The sequence below is a fragment of the Camellia sinensis genome, chromosome 14, assembly GCF_055761805.1.
Source record: "Camellia sinensis isolate YWXY chromosome 14, ASM5576180v1, whole genome shotgun sequence".
NCBI lineage: Eukaryota > Viridiplantae > Streptophyta > Magnoliopsida > Ericales > Theaceae > Camellia > Camellia sinensis.
In genome coordinates this window covers 32,044,864-32,065,052 of record NC_138974.1, presented here as the reverse complement: position 1 = coordinate 32,065,052, position 20,189 = coordinate 32,044,864, and the positions used below count along the sequence as shown (strand labels likewise).

Here is a 20,189-nt window from a genome sequence, read left to right as displayed (position 1 = left end):
CCTTGTTTGCCTTTTCCTTCACTGGATCAACTGGGGGCGGTCGTGGCTCAAAACTGCCTAAGTCTTTTTCCCCCAATGGCTTGGGGCGCAGTCGAATTCGCTCCCTTGCAATCGGCTTCGAAGCAGGCCCCAGTTGGGTCTCCTTGTACTTGTCCGCTTGGGCGAACAATCTCCTCTCCTCCTCCTCCTGTGCCTTCCTCTGCACCTCTAGCTCCTCCCTTGCTGGGTCCTCCCCCAATGGTTGTGGTCCCAATTTCGGGCGAACAATGTTGAAGGCAGGACTAGCTCATCCCACCTTAGCCCTTTTTCTTCCCTCTATTCCCTCACCTTCTTCACTTGGTCTTCGACCTCAACACCTAACTTAGGCTTGGCTGATTTGGTAGGGACCTTCCACTTTGTACGCACCCTAACTCCACCGTTCTCCAACACAAAGAACCACCTCGGCCTCCACCCCTTCACTGACGATGGAAGACCTGCCACTAGACCTCTCCCTGCCACCGCTTGTAACGTCACCCAGGTCTCCTGTTGACTGGAGGCCTTATAACAGGAGAAGAACTCCTCCACTGTCATCGCCGCCCCTTCGGTCGCCTGCGGCCAAGCACTCGCGCATGCCATCACTATCTTCCAAGCGTTCGGCATCAGTTGCCCTGGCGCCGCTTCTAGCTTTTTCAGCACTTCCACCACTACTTGGGATAGAGGCAGCCTCAACCCTCCTCGTAATGCTTCTTCGTAGAGGCTAAATTCGCCTGGCCGCACATCTGATGCTCTCTCCGTGGTTGTGGGCAATCTTAGCCCTATCTCTGATGGTATTCGTACTTTTTCCTTATTTCCTCCAACTCCTCTGCTATCAGTATAGATTTATCCGGTTTGGTGTGCCAATGGTCTGGCTCCACCTGACTGATAGGCTTCGCGACCGAGATTATTGTCCTGGGGCGAGCCCGTACCACTTGACTCGTTCCTTCCCTCTCTCTACGCTCCGTACGGTATTGTTCTGCTAGGTCAACCGCGTCATCGTCGCCTAGGGGATCAACCCTTGTGGTGGTTGCTTCCTCTTATGCCATCTCTTTTGTATGTCTGTGAATCGCTTCGGATGCGGGCGCAAGAAAATTCAAAAAGTGTTATAGGGGTGTATCGTTGGCAACGAAGGAGTTTACACTTAGAATATTTTGGTTGTTTGCGAAGAGATACGTGAAATGGATAATCCCAAAAGCCCAAGGTTTGCCCGTATTCCAAGGGTCCCTATTAAATTTCGCTAGTTTGAAAATTTTTCAAAAATTCGCCAAAACTGTCTCTTCAAACACCCTATAATGACCTATTGTTTCACTTATTGCCCAACGCCTAACCTCCCCCATTACAAAATTCTGCCACGTGTACGATCACGATCCACCGCCCCTTTCCCCTCCCCTGTCTATTCCACTTCACTTCCTGTCACGACCTAAACTCGCCCCTATGGGTTTAGCACCGTAACCGGCCAGTAATCCGTGATTACCAAAGGCCTGCTTATCAGTAAAGATAGTAATACAGAGTACAGGGGCTGGCGGAAGCCAAAATAATAATAAAAGATGTCCAATGAGCTGTGACAGTCTGTATGCAAAAAGACTTTTTAAACATACTCACAGTCAGAAGCAAAACAATATGTACATACATATACAATCATCCAGGACAGGGACCTAATCCCTATTAGAACAGTACAGTACAAATTTAAACAGTGTTACAAAACAGATACATAAGGGTGAACTAAAACACCTAAAAAGCCCTAGCTTGAAGGGCTTGGAACCTCGCTGTGAGGCACATTGATTGGCTTGACAAAAAGGAAGCTTAACCCAACGCTCCTACCTCCGTTCTGGTGCCTGGACAGCTACATATATATATAAACAGTAAGCTAAAGCCCAGTGAATAACATATACGTATAGAGGTTAAGAATGAATGTCCTTTCAGTATTTAAAACAGTCATTTGAACAGTATATCAGTTATTCGATCATAGCAGTCATAAGTGGTACATCCAATAGCAAACAGTATAGTAGGTCTTATCAGACCGAACAGTCAATTGATGGCCATCATATCAGTAAACGGTAGTGGTTCCAAACATGCGAACCGACAGAGATCTCTGTAATAGTAGTAGTAACAGTATATTGCTATGGATGCCACGAATACAGTTCGCAAATAGGACAAACATTCATTCAGTAAACAGTGTCATTTCATTAAGCAGTACAGTCATTTGTTCAGAAAATAATCTCAATTGAACATATCTTTACAACATTGTTACTCACAGAGTTCTGGGCTACAGATAAGTTAGTGCGCGTCCTCGGATATCAACTCTACACAGTTACAGGATGAACACACACTAAGTCACATACTTGGGAATCGAAGACTTAGTCCCTACTTAGACTCGGTGTGGTTCTACATCAAAATCCTCATTAAGATGCCTTAAACTAGGCCTAAGAATGCCTAGGATGGAATGAGGATGCAAAGATGCACTTTTAAACAATTTTCAAAATTTTGCTGAAACAGGGGTCCCGTTCGAGCGTAGATTCCTTGCTCGAGCAGATCGTAAAAGTACTGGATGCATGAAATTCACGCTCGATGGGCGCTCGATTCCCGCTCGAGCGTGAGACACAAGTCCTCGCTCGAGCGTGCATTCCCTCGCTCGAGTGGACTGTAAACACATGCAAAGTACTGGATACACGCATTTCCCGCTCGAGCGAACTGCATGAACACAGGTTGTATGCTTGAGCGTGGAGTTCCCTGCTCGATCGTGAGTCCAAATTCTGGAAATTTCAGATTGAACCTTCAAGCTCAAAATCAACTTTAAATGTACCAAAATCGATCTTTTTGGGCTAATTTTCTGGAAAACACTTGTAAACTCATAGTATAACATGTTTTGAAGAGCAATTTGAGGAATCCAAGCCCAAAGGTAGTTCAATTAAACACCATTTTCAAATAAACTTCAAGAACAAGACTCAAATGTAACATGCATGAGCTTATATGAATTTAAACCTTCAAACACAAGATCAAATGAGCCAATCCTTCCAAAAACATGGTGAATTCATGGATTATAACAATAATATGGACATGCATGCAATAATTTCCATGAAAACAACTCTAAATTTCAAGATATGCACATGTATGCATGATTCAAGCTTCAATTCAACAATTTAAGCCATATCTTGGCTCTAGACTTCAAAATTAGCATGGACCATGCAAGTCACAACTTAAATTCATAAACCAAAGGATGAATATCCTACCTTAGGTCTTCAATTTCAAATATGGAAGCTCAAACATGCAATCTCTCTTCAAGTCTTCTAATTTCAAGCAAGAATTCTAGATGAATTCAATGTCTCCAACTCTCAAGCTCTCTCTCACGTTGGTCTCTTAGAGGAAGTGAAGAATGAAGCAAGACTAAGCTTCAAACAACATTTGGTGAAGTGGCCCACTAGGTGGCAAAAGAGTAAATAAGTCCAACTAATAAAATTTAGCTTATTTAATCAAATTTAATTATACCAAATCAATTTTCAATTAAATATACCATAAAATCACATTAATTCTAATTAACACAAAGTATTAATCAATTTCAGATTCGGCGGCCGATAAGGCCTTCGATTTGCAGTTTAAAACATAAAACACGAACATATCATTTAACGGTCAACAGATAGAAATGCATTTAAACTAATACACTAAATCAATCAGTTCAGAATTTTAGTCAATCAGTTAGTTAACATGCTTAATCATAGATTAGCACTAATCAGTGGTGAGGGTTGTCACACTTCCACACGTACCACGCCGCCTCTCGAGCCCCGTGCCACTTGGCCACCTCTCGCGATCGGCCCTCCTCTTGGTCGGTCCTTCCACTCGGCCACCTCTCGCGGTCGGCCCTCCTTTTGGTCGGTCTCTCCACTCGGCCACCTCTCGCAGTCGGCCCTCCTCTTGGTCGGCCCCTCTACTCGGCCACCTCTTGCGGTCGGCCCTCTTCTTGGTCGGTCCCTCCACTCAGCCACCTCTCGCGGACGGCCCTCCTCTTGGTCAGCCCCTCCATTCGGCCACCTCTCGCGGTTGGCCCTCCTCTTGGTCAGTCCCTCCACTCGGCCACCTCTCGCGGTCGGCCCTCCTCTTGGTCGGTTCCTCCACTCGGCTACCCTTCGCGGTCAGCCCTTCTCATGGTCGGCCACCCCTCTCGGCTGGCCTTCACCCTGCCGATCTCTCACAACCCTCATTTTCTTCATTATTCCCTTCGTTGGACTAAAGCTGCACTTGGGAATGGGGGACTACTGACATGGGTAAGCCCATAAAGATTATAGCTCACCATTTAGGGCCCAATACATATCTCAAATACTAGAGCCCAACACTACTGAAGCCCCATGTAGCAATAAGAACCAATGACATTAAGACACATGGCAAGAGAAGGGCAAGCCACATCAGTAGACAAAGATCTGCAAAGTTATTGCCACGGCACATCGCCATTAATGAGGCCCCCTTACAACATTTATTGCGATAACCCCTCTCCGTCGGGACGACACGCCCTCACCCTGAATAAGGGAAGCTACAGCATAGACTTTCGGCCAAGGTGACAGGCCGGAAGGGACAATGAAATAATTACCAGAGGATATAAGCAAACGTTGAAGACAATAAGAAGGTTAAGCTTTTCTATCTCTAATCTATCTCTACAATCCACTTCTCTTTCTAACTTGCTTGTTGGAGGGTTCGCTGGGGGACTCCCCATTCCCTGTCGAACTCTTGTACAGGTTCTCTGGTGGGCTTGATCACTCGGATACCGGTTGGAGAAGCGTGAATGAATCCGACCCGTCCAAGTCTCTTGTAATATCATCACACGGTGCCACGTGTACTAACTTCAACTTCACTACCAACTAAGCATTAGGTTATTTTGATTTTATTTTAAAATTGTACTATTTAAATTCACAATAAGTTTAAGTCAAACACAAATTGTGATAAAGTTGTGTGACATTTATGTTTTTATGTTTGATTTATGTGTTTTTAGTATAATTTTTAAATTTAAATTATGAATAAATTATACTGATATCTTTTGAAATTTGAATTTAATACGAATTCCACTCTCACATCACATTATGATTATTACATTCCCCTTTGTAAAATATAAAGTTACATTACAAATTGTCCTCTCCATTAAGTGACTGTTTAGTTAACAACTATTAATTTTTTTAAAATATTAATTTTACCCTCATTTTATTTATTTGCTCTCACTATATTTCCTTTCTTCATATTTACTGTAGCCATCACTATTGCTCCATACCTGTCCACTACTATCACTGTACCACATTTAATAGGATTTGGAATGACTGCTGTGCAGCGAAATGGGCCCATTTAAAGACTCATTTCGATAATCGTTCACATTTGTATTCTCTATCACAACCTCTGAAACCCATCACCACCAAATCAGCATCCAAATCCACAAACCTTCGAGGAAGACGATAGTGGCTCATGACTATATTTAGCAACATTCCAATAGTGTATTGAGCGATGGTGGCTCACAGTTTTACCATCGAGAGAGAGAAGATTGGTAAAACCGCGAGCTGCTATCGACTTTTTACTCAATACACCATTAGAATGTTACTAAATACAGTCGTGTCTTCCCCGAAGGTTTGTGGAATTGGATGTTGATTTGGTGGTGCTGGGTTTCAGAGGTTGTGATACAGACATGGAATTTGGGTATTAAATTGGTGCTGATGGGTTTCAGAGATTGTGATACAGACATGGAATTTGGGTATTGAGACAATATTGCTGGGTTTGGTGGCAAATTGGCAATGAGACAATATTGGGGTGGGTTATGGCAAGTAGTCTAACATCGCCATTGTCACCCACTGCCGCCATTTTTCAGCTAACTATCACTCTACAATTACATCTTTTATTGCCCAACTTGTAAGCCTCATTGGCATTATCCCCTGTATAACACTACAAGAATTAACACTTTTAGCAACAAAAAAATTGGTCGCTAAAAGTCAATTTTTGGTCGGCAAAAGTTATCCGCGACCAATTTTTTTGGTCGCTACTTTGGTCGCCAATTGAGGGTCGGCAAAAGTAATTCGCGACCAAAATTGTGGTTGGTCGGCAAAAGTTGGATTTCGCGACTAAATTTTTAGTCGCTAAATGTTTAATTACCGCGACTAATTTATTTTGTCGCCAAAACACTTTGGTCGCGAAAAGTGAAATTTTCCCGACCAAAAAGTTTGGTCGCCAATTGTGACATTCCACGACCAAAATTTTTTGTCGCCAATCATGACATTCCGCGACAAAAAATTTTTGGTCGCCAATCGTCACATTCTGCGACCAAAAAATTTGGTCGCCCATTGTGACATTGTGCGACCAAAATTTGTTTGGTCGCCAATTATGACATTTCGCGACCAAAAATTTTGGTCGCCAATTGTGACATTCTACGACCAATATTTTTTTGGTCGCCAATTGTGACATTCCGCGACCAAAAAATTTGGTCGCCCATTGTGACATTCCGCGACCAATATTTTTTTGGTCGCCAATTGGGACATTTTCGCGACTAACCAATTGGTCGCCAATTGTGACATTCTGCAACCAAAATTTGTTTGGTCGCCAATTGGGACATTTCACGACCAAAAATTATGGTCGCCAATTGTGACATTCTGCGACCAATATTTTTTTGGTCGCCAATTGGGACATTCCGCGACTAATCAATTGGTCGCCAAAACTATAAAAACAGAACCAAATTTTGGTCGCCAATACCCAACAAAATAAACCTTTAATTTATAATAATTCATCAAATTTATTCAATATAATCTGTAAAAAAAAGAAATCATTCAAACCAACAAATAAATTGAATCATCAACATTCAACAAAATACATATATCAACCATTTCTGAACCTGTTTAATTAAAGTCAGCAACTATTATAAGTTTACATCCGCAAATAATTCGAAACTACATATTTCATCTAGCATAAAAATTAAACACGTTTTAAATTTTTATCCATGTACATCAACCCAAAAATATAACTAGTTGTCTACCAAATATTTTCTATAGACACCCATCCAAAAATATAAGCAGTAGTGTATCCAAAAATATATTTTCTATATACATCTATACAAAAATATATAATCGTTCCAAAAATCCAAAAAGTGCCAATTTGTCCTGTACAATTCAGCTTTGTGCACGAGTTCATCCATCTGTACCATAAAATAAAAGAAATAATGTCAGGTAAAATTGGACAAATAACAAATTATGTCCATGAAAGCAAAGGTCACATTAGCAAATTCAATGACTATCATTATCAAATTGTAAATAAAACAATACCATTCTTATGTGTATAGAATAAATTGGATCAGCCACCATCCCAGATCCAAATTAGTGCCACACAGCAGAAACCAACATGGCAACTGGAATTGATCCATATTATCAATAACTCCGAGAAATCCTCAATGAACCTTTCATGTGACAATTGGATTTCAATCCTAAACCAACCACTAATATATTATATTATATTTATCATGCATGTATTGATCAGTGATAGAAAAACTTGCAAGCAAACAAAAAATAATTTATAGCAGCTCTCTAATAAATTTGATGCATCGATGATTAATCTAAATACAAACTATTAATTGGTGTTGATAGTCACCACCATATATAGTTCACATTTAATTTGTATTCTTTCTTCTATAACGATGCCATTTAACATCACTACCTGAAGATCATATTCCATCAAAATAAATACAAACACTACAATTCGCATACAACATAATGCATGGTGTTCTCAGTCATGTATTATCTTGAATAAGGCCCACAATCCATGATATATGATTTGTAATGTATTTTTGGGAGAGTTGCTAATGTGTAGCATTAGAAATTTAGAAATTAGGCAATATTTAAAAATCAAGAAGTTTCTCAATTTCACTACAGGAAGTGTGCACTTTTGCAGTTTCTTAAACATTGTAATTTCAAAGCATGTACAATTCGACATTTCTTCGAACAAAAATTGTAAAAATATATAATTTCAGAATATAGACCACCAGTTTGCTCCAAAAACAAGCATCCAGACAGATCAGGATGATTGACAGCTCAGGAAAAAGCCAGACAGAGCTGGAGCACACACTGAAGCCAGACATATCCATCTGCTGCCCATCCAGACAGATCAGGATGATCTTTATGAAGCCAGACAGATCATGCAGACCACTAAAGGAAAAGAAAGAATAAAAAAGAAGAAATAGAGAGGAGCAGACCCACACTGCTGCCACAGAGTTACACAGCAACACAGCACAATGCACCAATCTGCTGCTGATGAAGACAGCAGCCAACTGACAGATTTTATTGATGCAATACTTCACCATGATGACCATCAAAGGAAGAGAAAAGAAGGAAAAAGAATAAATAGAGAGGAGCCAATTCTGAGCAGTTTCGGACCCCAAACGCCCCGGTTTTGCCTACTTTGTCACACGTTTATGTCCTACATAACCAATCATGCGTCCTATTGAACCGTTGCTTGCTTTCACAAGTTTGTTTGATCTAGGCCGAGGTGACCGCTACGATCTCTGGTTGTTTCCAGGCTGTTTCCAACAATATTGCCCCAACCGGCTCGTTTTTTGCTTTTTTCTCACATTTTGGTTTCCATGGAACATTCACAAATTCTGGTTTAACTATTCATCCTTCGATCAGTGGAACATTACAATGCATTAAAGCTTTTTTTCTAGTCAACATAAACTATTCTGTAAATTCCATCTTTCAAATTTAGAACTAAAATTAGTTTAAAGACAACTATTTCTATATGATATTCTCATCAAACGTTTATTTGCCTTTAATTTGAACATAAATATAATCAAATATGGTTTAACACACTTACCAATTACCACTGAGCCATCTATTGTCGAGAATTTGGTGGATTGCGATTTTCCAAAACTTGTGCCAATATGCTCTGAAGTCCAAAAAGCTGCTGCTGCATGTCCTCACGTTGTCTTGTATTCTCTGCCTCTTTCATTTGTTGCTCCTCTTCTTTTTTTTGTTGCTCCTCACGGTTGCTCTGCTGCTCCGCACGTAGTATCTCCAACTCGGATGTAAGCCTTTTCAATTGCTCGTCACGTGCTTGTGATGCAGCTGAGAACCCAGAATCACAAGAAGAAGGCTTTGGTCCAACCCCAAATCCTCTTAAGTATCCCTTCTTCTTACCAAGAACCACTCTTGATATATCCTCTTGCCTCATCGGCGTTCCAGCCTCGATAGACTCATCCCGCACCTTTGTCATTTGCTCCTATAATTGTAAAATATAAATATTGTTAGTATAAGACAAACACAAAAGTTGCATGTATAAGTGTCCAAATGATTGGAATACTTGCATGTAAATCACCGCATATAGGATCAATCCACTGTTTTGTCCTCTTGTGTTGATGAGTGTGCTTGTAGAAATTACAGAGATCTGGCAACACTCCACCATTTTCCTTCACCTGTTATTTGCCAAACACCACATAGAACACTCCTTCAGTAATATGGTTAATTCGTGAAACAAGTGTGGATAAAAGTAATAAAATCAATGAAATACATCTCACCGCAATACTCATTGCTGCCGGAAAAGATCGCGACCCACTTGTGTGATTGTAGGGTAGCTTGCTCCTATTTTCTTTGCCGGCATCGTAGCGACGCTACAAAAATCCACATTGTACGGGTTATTACATATATAGTTAAAGTACTAAGTCATTTTTTTTGGGTCATGGTTACATACAAAAATCCACATTGTTGGTGTTTGTGACATATATAGTTAAACAATGATAACAGTACTACGAAGCCTTGCGAAGGTGGTCAAATACTTATTTTTTATAGGTAGATAATTTGATCCTTCATTCTATATGATTTCACAGAGCTTGTTATTAATACATTATTATTATATAACTAAATCATAACATACCTTGTTTGCAGGATCTAACCATACTTCGTCAATCAAATACTTCCAATCATCTAATTTGATTCCTTTGTATGGATGAGCATAGGGATTAGTTCCCGCATCCACAAGCTTCTCCCATTTCTTCTTCATTCTGCACTTCCAATCTTTATGTAACACGCTACACTTCTTTTCCACAACTTGCTGGGATAGTGCGTTGTCCTCATAATTATCCCCTATTTCAAATGTATCCTATAATCAATGCAAACCAAATAAGAAACTTGCAATTATGTAATGTGAAGGCTAAAAATATGTAGTTACAGTGATATTTAATTACAGCGAGGTGAAAAATTTAATGAAACAGAACATCACTTCATAAACGAAAGAACACATTTAAATATTGAAAATCGCTTCGTAAACCTTAGGTGCAAAATTTAATGAAAAAGAAAGAACATCACTTCATAAACCTTAGGTGCAAAATTTATCTACTCCTGGGCAAGAAAAAAACCAATCTCTAAACAAGTCCTCCCAAGGACTGCAAAAACCCAAATCCACAACAAAACACATTCCTAAGGATCAAGCAATGGCAACAATCACCCCTTGCACTATTAAAATATCCACAACAAGAAAACAATACTGAACCAACACAATTCAGCAAGAAACCCCTCTGCTGCAGTCCCCCAAAACAATCCAGCAGCAGGCATTTCAAAACTCCCCTGTGACACACAGCAGCAGGCCACAGAACAGCAATAGGCAACATTTCTAACTCTATACAGCAGCAGGCCACAACATCAGAACTGGGATCCTCATGAAGAACCACTGTTTGAGTGAGCTAATTCATAGCAGCAGCCCTGAGTTTGATGAGCTCACACAGCTCCACCAGATCTGGTTGTGTGCCATTAAAGATGCTGCCATACCTCTGTTTCCAAATAAACCATAACACAGCCACAGGAATAGTTTTCCAACTGAACATTTTCTGTTTTTTCAATGATAACAAAAACCATCTATATACCAAGCTTTTGTTTTTCTAACCCTCTTTTGGATTTTGTTAAACCTCTGGATGGTCTGCTCTGCTTCTCTTCTCATTGTTTTAAATTACAGTTAAAAGGACATCCTCAGCAGTTGTTGTTAATTAATTAGACTTTTTTGACAATCTAGTAATGTCAACCATAGTTTTCTGACTTTGGTTATAAGGCTTTTGTGTGTTTTTGTTATGAACTAATTTGATCTTTATTACGATTCAAAAGTAGTAGAACCTATGAATCAGGGACGCTAAAATATTTAAGTACATTATACCATACACTCTTTCGACGTTTGTGTCCAATTGAGTGTTACAATCTTATCTAAAATTAATTAGGTTTGGAAAGAATTTTTTTAACTTCTTTTGTGGCATTTGATATCACCTTTGCAAAATGATATCACCTTTGTGGCAATTGAGTGTTAACGATGTTGTCACGGTTAAAATGACGAAATATTTATAGTGAATATCTAGACCTACAGCCGGAGAAGGGCGTAATAAACAAGGAAATCCTTCAGGGAGTTGAATGAATAATCAGATTGTCTTGAAATGGATGCCCTAGCCTTCCTCCCTTTACCTTAAAAGGCAGTAGCAAGGACATATAGACTTTAGGACCTCGCTTCCTGGTCCTCTAGGTTCGTTAGAAGGGAAATTGCTTTTTCACGAAAAATGTGTGTGTCTGTGTGTGTACTTTTTGTTCATTTATGTTGGGTCAGTCTATCTGCCTACATCTAAATGTATAAATGTTGGCACTACATGTCATTGTTGTACTTCCATCTCTAAATCTAGAGGAGATGCAGTATAAAACATTGTAGAGAGACTTGACACCTTTTAGAAAGCTACAAACGTCTGCTAATGTAACAAAAACTTTCCATGTTAATTTTCCTACTCAATAACTAAAGACATATTCTTGATCTTTTACAGTCTTTAATCAACAGCTTGGTAATAATTTTAGTGGATCTCATATCACATTCAAAAGTTCAACTAAAAAAAAATAAGAAGGCACGACATGAAAGGGACATCACAACAAATCACACAGTTTAAAAAAAAAAACAAAAGACATGGTGTTCGAGTTTATTTTGGGAACAATCACACATTGCATCAGGACCAACATACCCTCCTATTTGATTATACTAAATACTTTCAAGTACAACATTCGAAAATTGAAAACTGAACAATAAATTTGTCTATCAAGATTATAAGTGAAAATCATGTTCCTCCAAGATAATTGAACATTCAGTGACAAATCAAGTCTAACTAAAATTTTAGGACCTTTTTAACAGAATTTCCAATTGTGGCTGCTGAATAGAAGCCTTAGAAGTACACAAACTTGAGTGCTTAGTCATGTTAACAAAAAACCTGTTACTTTCATCATTGTAAAATTCAAAAAAAAAAAAATTGGAAAGTCTGCATCAGGGTGAGCAACAAACATGAATTTGGAGACCCAATGCCTAATCCATCTATGCTTGATGTTTTGGCCTTAGGCTCTAGTGCCCCAAATTTGTGCTAGTAGTTACATTTGTGTCTAAAAACTTAATCCTACGTCAGTTTGTGACTTCAAATTCCCCAGCCATGACTTTCATGCTGATTTGATGCCAATAGACCGATCATCTACATAACATAGTAAATAAAGTGAACTTCAGAATCTGTAGATTGAATGTCACAGATTCAGTATTTTCACCAAACTAGAGACTCCCTTTCACACTAAACGCAAATTAACAGCCTAAAAAGTTGTTTCTTAAGCCCATGATCCTTTTATCCACAAAAGAAATAATAGTCAACACAGTGGTTCTCTCAAATAAGCAATCTAAGCATTACTTACTGCTTATTTTAGAAGAAATAAAGACTAAAAAAATACTGCGAAATATAGTTTAGTCAAAGTTTTCACTCGGCAGCAAAACTAGGTTAGGTGAAGCATAGCAGATAAATAGTTTAAGAAAGTATTCAGCAGCCTCCAAAGAATGAAATAAAATATTCAGGAAATGAATTAATTTGTAATTCTCTAAGATTGGAAGAAGTGAGTCTTCTTATTAAGCCTCTGCACATGAAAATCAAGAGTTTAACAACTCTACAAATAAAACTCACATACAGAAGAACATAATTATCAAGAAGTGTGTGAGATCCATGCATGAACAAGCCAAGAGTATACTCTTGGCTTCTAAGACGACAACAACTATACATAGAAAGCCTTTGCTTCTAAGACGACAACAACTATACATCAAACAGCAAGTTCTAACTATTGGCAAATAATGTGAAAAAAATTCCATAAAATTGAAAACAAAAAATATTGCCGAGGCCATATAATTATTAACAAAACCTTAGACATCAACCATGGATTCAGACCACTCACAGTTGTAGTATAACACAACCACTACAAAGCAACCAACAACACAACCAGTACGCAGCCACTGATGAGCTTAGCAAAAACAGCATTAACAGCTTCCTCTAGATCAGCAAGCTACCCACAGATTAGATCGGCAACTATCAGATTAGTTCAGCTTCTTAGCCACTAACAGCAGACTACCAACAGATTAGTTCAGCAATCACACCCTCTTAACAGTCACCATAACCTACCAGACTAGCACCAAGATATTAGCACAACGACTGATAGCAGACGAACAGATCAGCAAGCCAAATAGACTAAAAGATAGTTCAATCAAGACTAAACAGCTACAGATCACCAGATAGTTCAACAACAGATCATCAGACCTTTCACTAGCAAACAGAACAACACCTAAAAACTGTAGCATAACAGAGCTGCCCTGCCTCCAGCTCAATGGGCTCATCACAACTCATTGCATCAGTGCTCCTCCACAGCACAATCTGATCTGGCTTATATTATAGATGAAATAACGGATTGAGAAATTTAAATCCTTTAGGTGTGGATTCAACCACAGTGTATCCTAGTCTAAATCTCATACTTTATACACTAAGGGTAGAGCAGTCCAGAAAAGTTATTTGCTTGAACACTAAATCGATTAAAGAGCACAGATAACACAGACCTTCTAATCAGTCACAAGAAGTTGAGTTTTGTATACGTGTACAAGCGCTAAATTGTTTGGACATTATATTCATATGCCATTTTCTCCTTTTTTGGATTTATTTTCTTTAATATAATCATTAGACCAATTATGTCTGAATCAGGAGATTTAAGCTCTTGAACAAGCCGTTGTCGCCTTAGAGCGAAAATAAGTTAGGCCCAGCTACACTGATAGACATATTCATATGAACCTGTCAACTGATGTGTAACACGATTCATTGTTAGTATCTGGTGATTCATTCTTATTCTTATTCATTCTTACACATCAAGAGTTTTGCTGTAGTACCTAATTTATTATTTTAAATAAAGTACTCAGTAAGATAACTTTTAAAATATTATTATCATATGATTCTTCTAGAGTATCAATGAAACACGATTCATTAATAATTATAATCCCCTCTTCCACTTTGATATACATAACATGTTTTTTTAATTTAGTATAAATCTATATCATTCTATACGAAATTACAAAATTAAATAAATCTACACCATGCTATATATATATATAACATTTAATAAGTATAGGTATTCCAAACATTGAATCTAACTATCTTCCTAAACATTGAATCTAACTTGTCTTCCCAAACATTGAATCTAAAGTATAGTAATATTAATTGGGACATTAATGTCAAAAAAGCAAAGAACCTATAAATAGAAATACCTGCACAATATTTCAACCTCTAACGGTACATACATGAAAAATGATCAAACCCAAGTTTTTTATTTTTTATTTTTTTTCTCTTTTCAAATAAACTGACTGAAAGCACATGATGTATTGTTGAGCTTTTCAAATAAAATGTTATGTGTAACATCAGTTGTATGTGGATTCATTCTTATTCATTCTTAGACATTCATATGAACCTATCAGAGGGTCAGAATGAGATATGCAGAGTTTTACTATGCATGACAAGCTTTCATAACCAACAAACAAAACAAACTCCCATCCTACATGCACATGAAAAGTGCACTTCTTCCATAATCCACACATACTATGAAAGAAATTAAATCATACCCGGACAGCTTGTACAACAGCCCCTTTTGTTGCAGGATTAGCAACAGTCCAACTTTTAACGCCTTGAATGGGGCACATCCTCCTAATCTGAATGCCAATCTCATTAGCTCCTGGGGTCGCTAGCACCCCTTCGAATGCATTGAATGTCTCAGTGATTGGAATGTGGAGCTTGTTCCCATTATTGTTGGCAACTCTTTTTGCTGTTGCTTTTCCAACTGTTGGTCCCCGCACTCGCCTTGATGAAGATGCACCTACATATTTGATAATGTTATTAGTGTATTTACTAATGTAAAAATATAAACAATGGATACATTGAAGGTAGATGAAACATATTTAATTACCTGCGCCACTTGTTTGACTTTGAGGAGATGGTGCCTGCGTTTCAGACAGAGATGCTTCACAAATCTCAAATCCATGTGGTGCATTAGTTTGAGACGGCGTTGGTGCAATAGTCTCAGATCCTGACAACACATTCATTTGAGACAAAGATGGTCCAATAGGCTCACATCCATCTGCTGCAAGACCGTCCGGATAATCTATACATGTATCGGTCGAGGGTGAGTAGGGTTCAAGTAATGCCCTCTTCGGTGGTGGTAAACGGCGCATCTTCTTTGCAGGTGCCATTCTATTACATTTTAACATAATTAAACGAGAAGTGCACAATGAGCACATGGATAAGCACAATTTTTTATTGTGAACACATACATATACGTCAACAGTAATAATTAACAAATAAAATAGCTAAGAAATGAACATCCATGAAAATATTAATTTCATACATATATATGAAGCCATCTACATAAATTTAATCCATCTACTAAGAAATGAAATCCAACACAGCAACGGTCTGCAGATACACAGCACAGAACAGATACACAGCCATGAGCAACAAAACAAATCAGTCACCACAGATCAACACATCACAGCAAAAACAGAACAGGAACTACAGACAGCCAGCCCTTCAGTTATGTACACTACAGCAGACACACAGCACAGAACACACTCTAAATCAAATGCACCAGAACAGAACAACAACCAGGGCAGCAGTTCACAAGTTAATATTAGACCAAACTCTCTAACTAAACGGACAGCACAGCAGCAACATATATAACAAAAAGTGTTGTAGTATGTCCTCAAATAGTATGTAGTAAATACATCAAGGTTCTATGTCACGATTTATATAGTTAAACAATGTCAAATTCGTCTTCTTCTTGCTCATCATCGTCCTCAATGAAGTCATCTTCGTCGGTATCACAAATGAAAGCATCAGCAACACCCTCGACTTGTGTTTGACTATGAGATTGTGAAACCATTGTATTTGGAATAATTTCACCTTCAATATCATCTCTACATAAAACCCCTTGATCGCCACCGCCTTCAACTTGCATACCATTTCCGTCCACAATTGGTACAACCTCAGTGGTTTCATTTTGTTGTAACACACTATTTAGAGCATCATCAGGTAAACCATCCATCTCTGGCACATTCCATATTCCTCGATGGTGGAATCGTTCTACAACTTTCCAATTCCCACCTAATTTTGTATCATTAACGTAGAATACTTGTTCTACTTGAGCTGGGAATACAAAGGGGTCATGTTCATACCATCGACTTTTTACATCGACACTTGTGACATGTGTATCCGTGAGACAAGTCCTCTTGCTACCGGTGTTATACCATTCACATTGGTACAAAACAACTCGATGTCTAAAAAAATATGTCATTTCCCACACTTTTCTCAAGTAACCGTAGAAACGCATTGAATGACCCTCATGCTCCCCTTCTACAACCAGCCCACTATTTTGAGTTTTACGACGGTTATCACGGTCGATGGTATGAAATCGAACACCATTAGAAATGCATCCCGAATATGTGTTGACTATTGCACTGGGACCGTTGGCCAATGACCACAATTCATCCGTTGCTTCCGGCGACCCTTGATTCCGCAACTGATTTATCTACATAAGCAATATGTGTTATGTTACTTTGTTCAAGTTGGTTATAGCATAATGTGCTCACATGTTGGATAGATAGGTATGTCTTACACGTTCTTTGAACCACTTAGGAAATTCATCCCGTTGCCTCTCTGTGGTGTCACATGTACCTCCATTTTGCAAAATGTTCTTGTGTTCCCTAATTAATAAGAATAGTCGATAAGTAAGACATATGAGTACGAATAATCAGACAATACGTGTTATGGCGAAAAACACTTTTTTGAGGCCTGAAAACATACTGTAGATATTGTTCCACGTCAAAGCTATTGTATAAGACAAACCACTGAGCCATCTCTCGTTCGTGGAGAGGCACATCGGGTGCCCTACTGATTAGACCAAATGGACGAACTTTTTGAGAGAAGATTGCTAACCCCAAGCCGTGATCACCACCGTCATCATTCCTTTCTTCTCGATTAAACACTGTTTCAAATCCATTAAGATACATCGAGCAGAAAGTTGTACACTCTTTGGAAATGTACGCCTCCGCAATTGATCCTTCAGGATGAGCTTTATTGGCAACAAATCCTTTTAGCATTCCAAGTAGCCTGCAAGAGAATTTTTTTTTACTATGTCCATACTACATTGCCAAAATATAGACTACCATTAAAGGTTGAAGACAGTGATATGGTAAGAGCATAAATAATTACCGTTCAATTGGGTACATCCATCGATATTGCACTGGCCCTCCCAGTATTGCCTCGCGCGGCAAATGAACAACCAAGTGAACCATGACATCAAAGAAAGCTGGAGGGAAAATCTTCTCAAGCTTGCAAAGTACAAGTATGATTTGATCCTCTAGCTTCTGTAAATCGGTCACCTTCAACGTCTTTGAACACAGTTGTTGGAAGAAATTTCCTAACTCAAACAAAGTCGTACCAATTTCATTGTTAAGATACCCGCGCATCCCAACCGGAAGTAGTCGGTGTACAAGCACATGACAATCATGACTTTTGAGGCCTGAGATTTTGCCACTGTCAATATTCACGCAATTGGAGATGTTTGCTGCATAACCATCAGGATACTTGATTGATTTCAAAAAAGCACCAAAGCCTTGTCTTTCTTTCGTGGATAATGTGTACACAGCTGGAGGCTTCACAAATGACCCATCACCACGACTCTGTAGGTGTAACTCCTTCCGAATTTTTAAATTTGCTAAATCAATCCGTGCTTTTTCTGTGTCCTTGTTCTTCCCATCCACATTTAATAGTGTCCCCATCAAATTGTCACAAATGTTCTTCTCTATGTGCATGACATCAAGGTTGTGTCGAAGCTTAAGCGTCTTCCAGTAAGGCAATTCAAACAGAATGCTTCTCTTTGCCCAATTCAGCACTGGATTTTCGTCCCTTTGTCTTTTCCTGTTATTTGGATGTTTTCCAAACGGCTTGTATGTCCCAGTCTGAATTTGCTCTAATATTTGCTCCCCTGATAACTCCAACGGTCTGCACCTAACCTCACTTTGTCCGTTAAACAACTTGCTCCTTCGCCATCTGTGGTTCTCGGGCAAGTAATGACGAGCACCTATGTACCCTATCTTACTTGTTAACCTTTGTGATGATGCGTCCTCATTACAAGTGGGACAAGCCAAATAACCTTTAGTAGTCCACCCGGACATGTTCCCATATGCAGGGAAGTCGTTGATGGTCCACATCAGTGCAGCATGCATTCTAAATGACTCTTCGTTTTTTGCATCATAAGTTCGCACCCCATCCCCCCATAACTCCTTCAACTCCTCAATCAATGGCCGTAAGTAAACATCGATATCTCTTCCAGGAGCCGATCGTCCAGGAATAAGCAATGACATCATGGAGAAAGGCTCTTTCATACACTTCCATGGTGGGAGGTTGTAAGGCATTAGGATAACGGGCCACATACTGTATAATGTGCTCATATTTCCGAATGGATTGAAACCATCGGTGGCGAGCCCTAGCCTTACATTTCGTGGATCCATGGCGAACATAGGATGTTTCTGATCAAAGTCTTTCCATGCCTCAGCATCAGCTGGATGCCTCAAGATTCCATCATCCACACGTTTCTCCTTGTGCCATCTCATATCTGTAGCGGTCTTCTTGGACATATACAATCTCTTCAATCTTGGTGTCAATGGAAAGTACCTCAATATCTTGTGAGGGATCTTCTTACCCTTTCCGTTGTCCAACTTGTATCTAGGCTCTTCACACTTGGGGCAATTTTCAAGATTTGCATGCTCCTTCCAAAATAGTGCACAATCATACCTACAAGCATGAATGGGAACGTAGCCCAAACCCAAGTCACGTAAGAATCTTTTCGCAGCATATATGGTCCATGGAACAGTCTCATCACACTCAGGTAGAGTGTCCTTGAAAACTTTCATAACCATATCAAATGACTTATTGCTCCACTTGTTGTACACCTTAATGTGAAGCATCTTAATAATAAATGACAACACAGTGAACCTTGTGCATTCCGGGTATAGTTTACGTTGAGCATCTTCAAATAACTTATCAAAGTTTCACCCATCCACACTCTCAAAAGTAGCAGGTAATTCATCCCGTTCATCATCCAATGCAAAACCCCTACAAACCTCTTCCAACATAGTAGCCAAATCATCCCCATCATCCTGATCTTCGCCTACAATTTCACTATATATGTCATGGTGACCTTCATTCGGTATGAGAGGTTCAACCACGGGAACAAGTTCCCCATGGTGCACCCAGGTCTTGTAAGAAAGAGATATCCCTCTTCGAATCAAATGAATCCTAACAACGTGGATCGTATGTTCTTTGTCATTCAAGCAATCAATACATGGACACCGAAGCTTATCCTCCAAGCCTACATTTCTCATCGCAAATTCAATAAATGAATTCACCCCTTCTTGATACTCCCTACTACTTAATCTATTTTTTATTGTCATCCAACCCTTGTCTATTTGGGCCATCTGAAAGGTTAAAGACAACCATTACAATAAGTAATCTACATAATATTACAGAAAGTGTTAGAAACTACAAAATGAAATATGCTAACAGTAACAGGAAGGACAGATTCAGACCAACAAGGGACAGCGAATCGTTGAAAATCAGCAGAGTAAAAGAGCTGATTCTACATACATGAACAACATTTGAGTTGTAAATAAATAAATTACACTATTAATTTGGAAAACATACAACATATCTCAGCAATTTCATATAATTAGACTAAACACATTTAATGTATGTCGAGAATTTAGTTCAAGTAGCCCAACAAAAGCAGCCAGCTACACTCAATGGAAGAGTAATTCCAAGAATATTG

The 20,189-nt window shown here is 39.0% G+C and overlaps 2 protein-coding genes across 2 annotated transcripts; both read right to left on the bottom strand.

Annotated features, from left to right (window-relative positions):
• Positions 1–14,635: 14,635 nt before the first annotated feature.
• On the bottom strand, positions 14,636–17,828 carry LOC145807672 (uncharacterized). Its single transcript, XM_082906265.1, has 2 exons — positions 15,273–17,828; positions 14,636–15,182 (listed from the first exon to the last, which is right to left on the bottom strand). Exons 1-2 carry the CDS (start codon positions 15,601–15,603, stop codon positions 14,926–14,928), a joined length of 588 nt encoding a protein of 195 aa, XP_082762391.1. The 5' UTR covers positions 15,604–17,828; the 3' UTR covers positions 14,636–14,925.
• LOC114267713 (uncharacterized) lies at positions 16,116–19,329 on the bottom strand. The gene is made up of 4 exons (XM_082904733.1): positions 17,573–19,329; positions 17,165–17,470; positions 16,977–17,064; positions 16,116–16,889 (listed from the first exon to the last, which is right to left on the bottom strand). The coding sequence occupies exons 1-4, from the start codon at positions 19,327–19,329 to the stop codon at positions 16,116–16,118; spliced, it is 2,925 nt and encodes a 974-aa protein (XP_082760859.1).
• Between the last annotated feature and the right edge of the window lie 860 nt (positions 19,330–20,189).

Bases quoted from the DNA above. Each gene is read 5' to 3' on its own strand.
- LOC145807672 (XM_082906265.1), bottom strand. From the start codon at position 15,603: ATGTGCTCATTGTGCACTTCTCGTTTAATTATGTTAAAATGTAATAGA. The intron at 15,183-15,272 runs GTAATTAAATAT...TCAAATATGTAG, and splicing joins AAGTCAAACAAGTGGCGCAG to GTGCATCTTCATCAAGGCGA.
- LOC114267713 (XM_082904733.1), bottom strand. From the start codon at position 19,329: ATGCTTCACATTAAGGTGTACAACAAGTGGAGCAATAAGTCATTTGAT. The intron at 17,471-17,572 runs GTAATTATTTAT...ATTCTCTTGCAG, and splicing joins TGGATGTACCCAATTGAACG to GCTACTTGGAATGCTAAAAG. The intron at 17,065-17,164 runs GTATGTTTTCAG...CTTATTAATTAG, and splicing joins GACGTGGAACAATATCTACA to GGAACACAAGAACATTTTGC.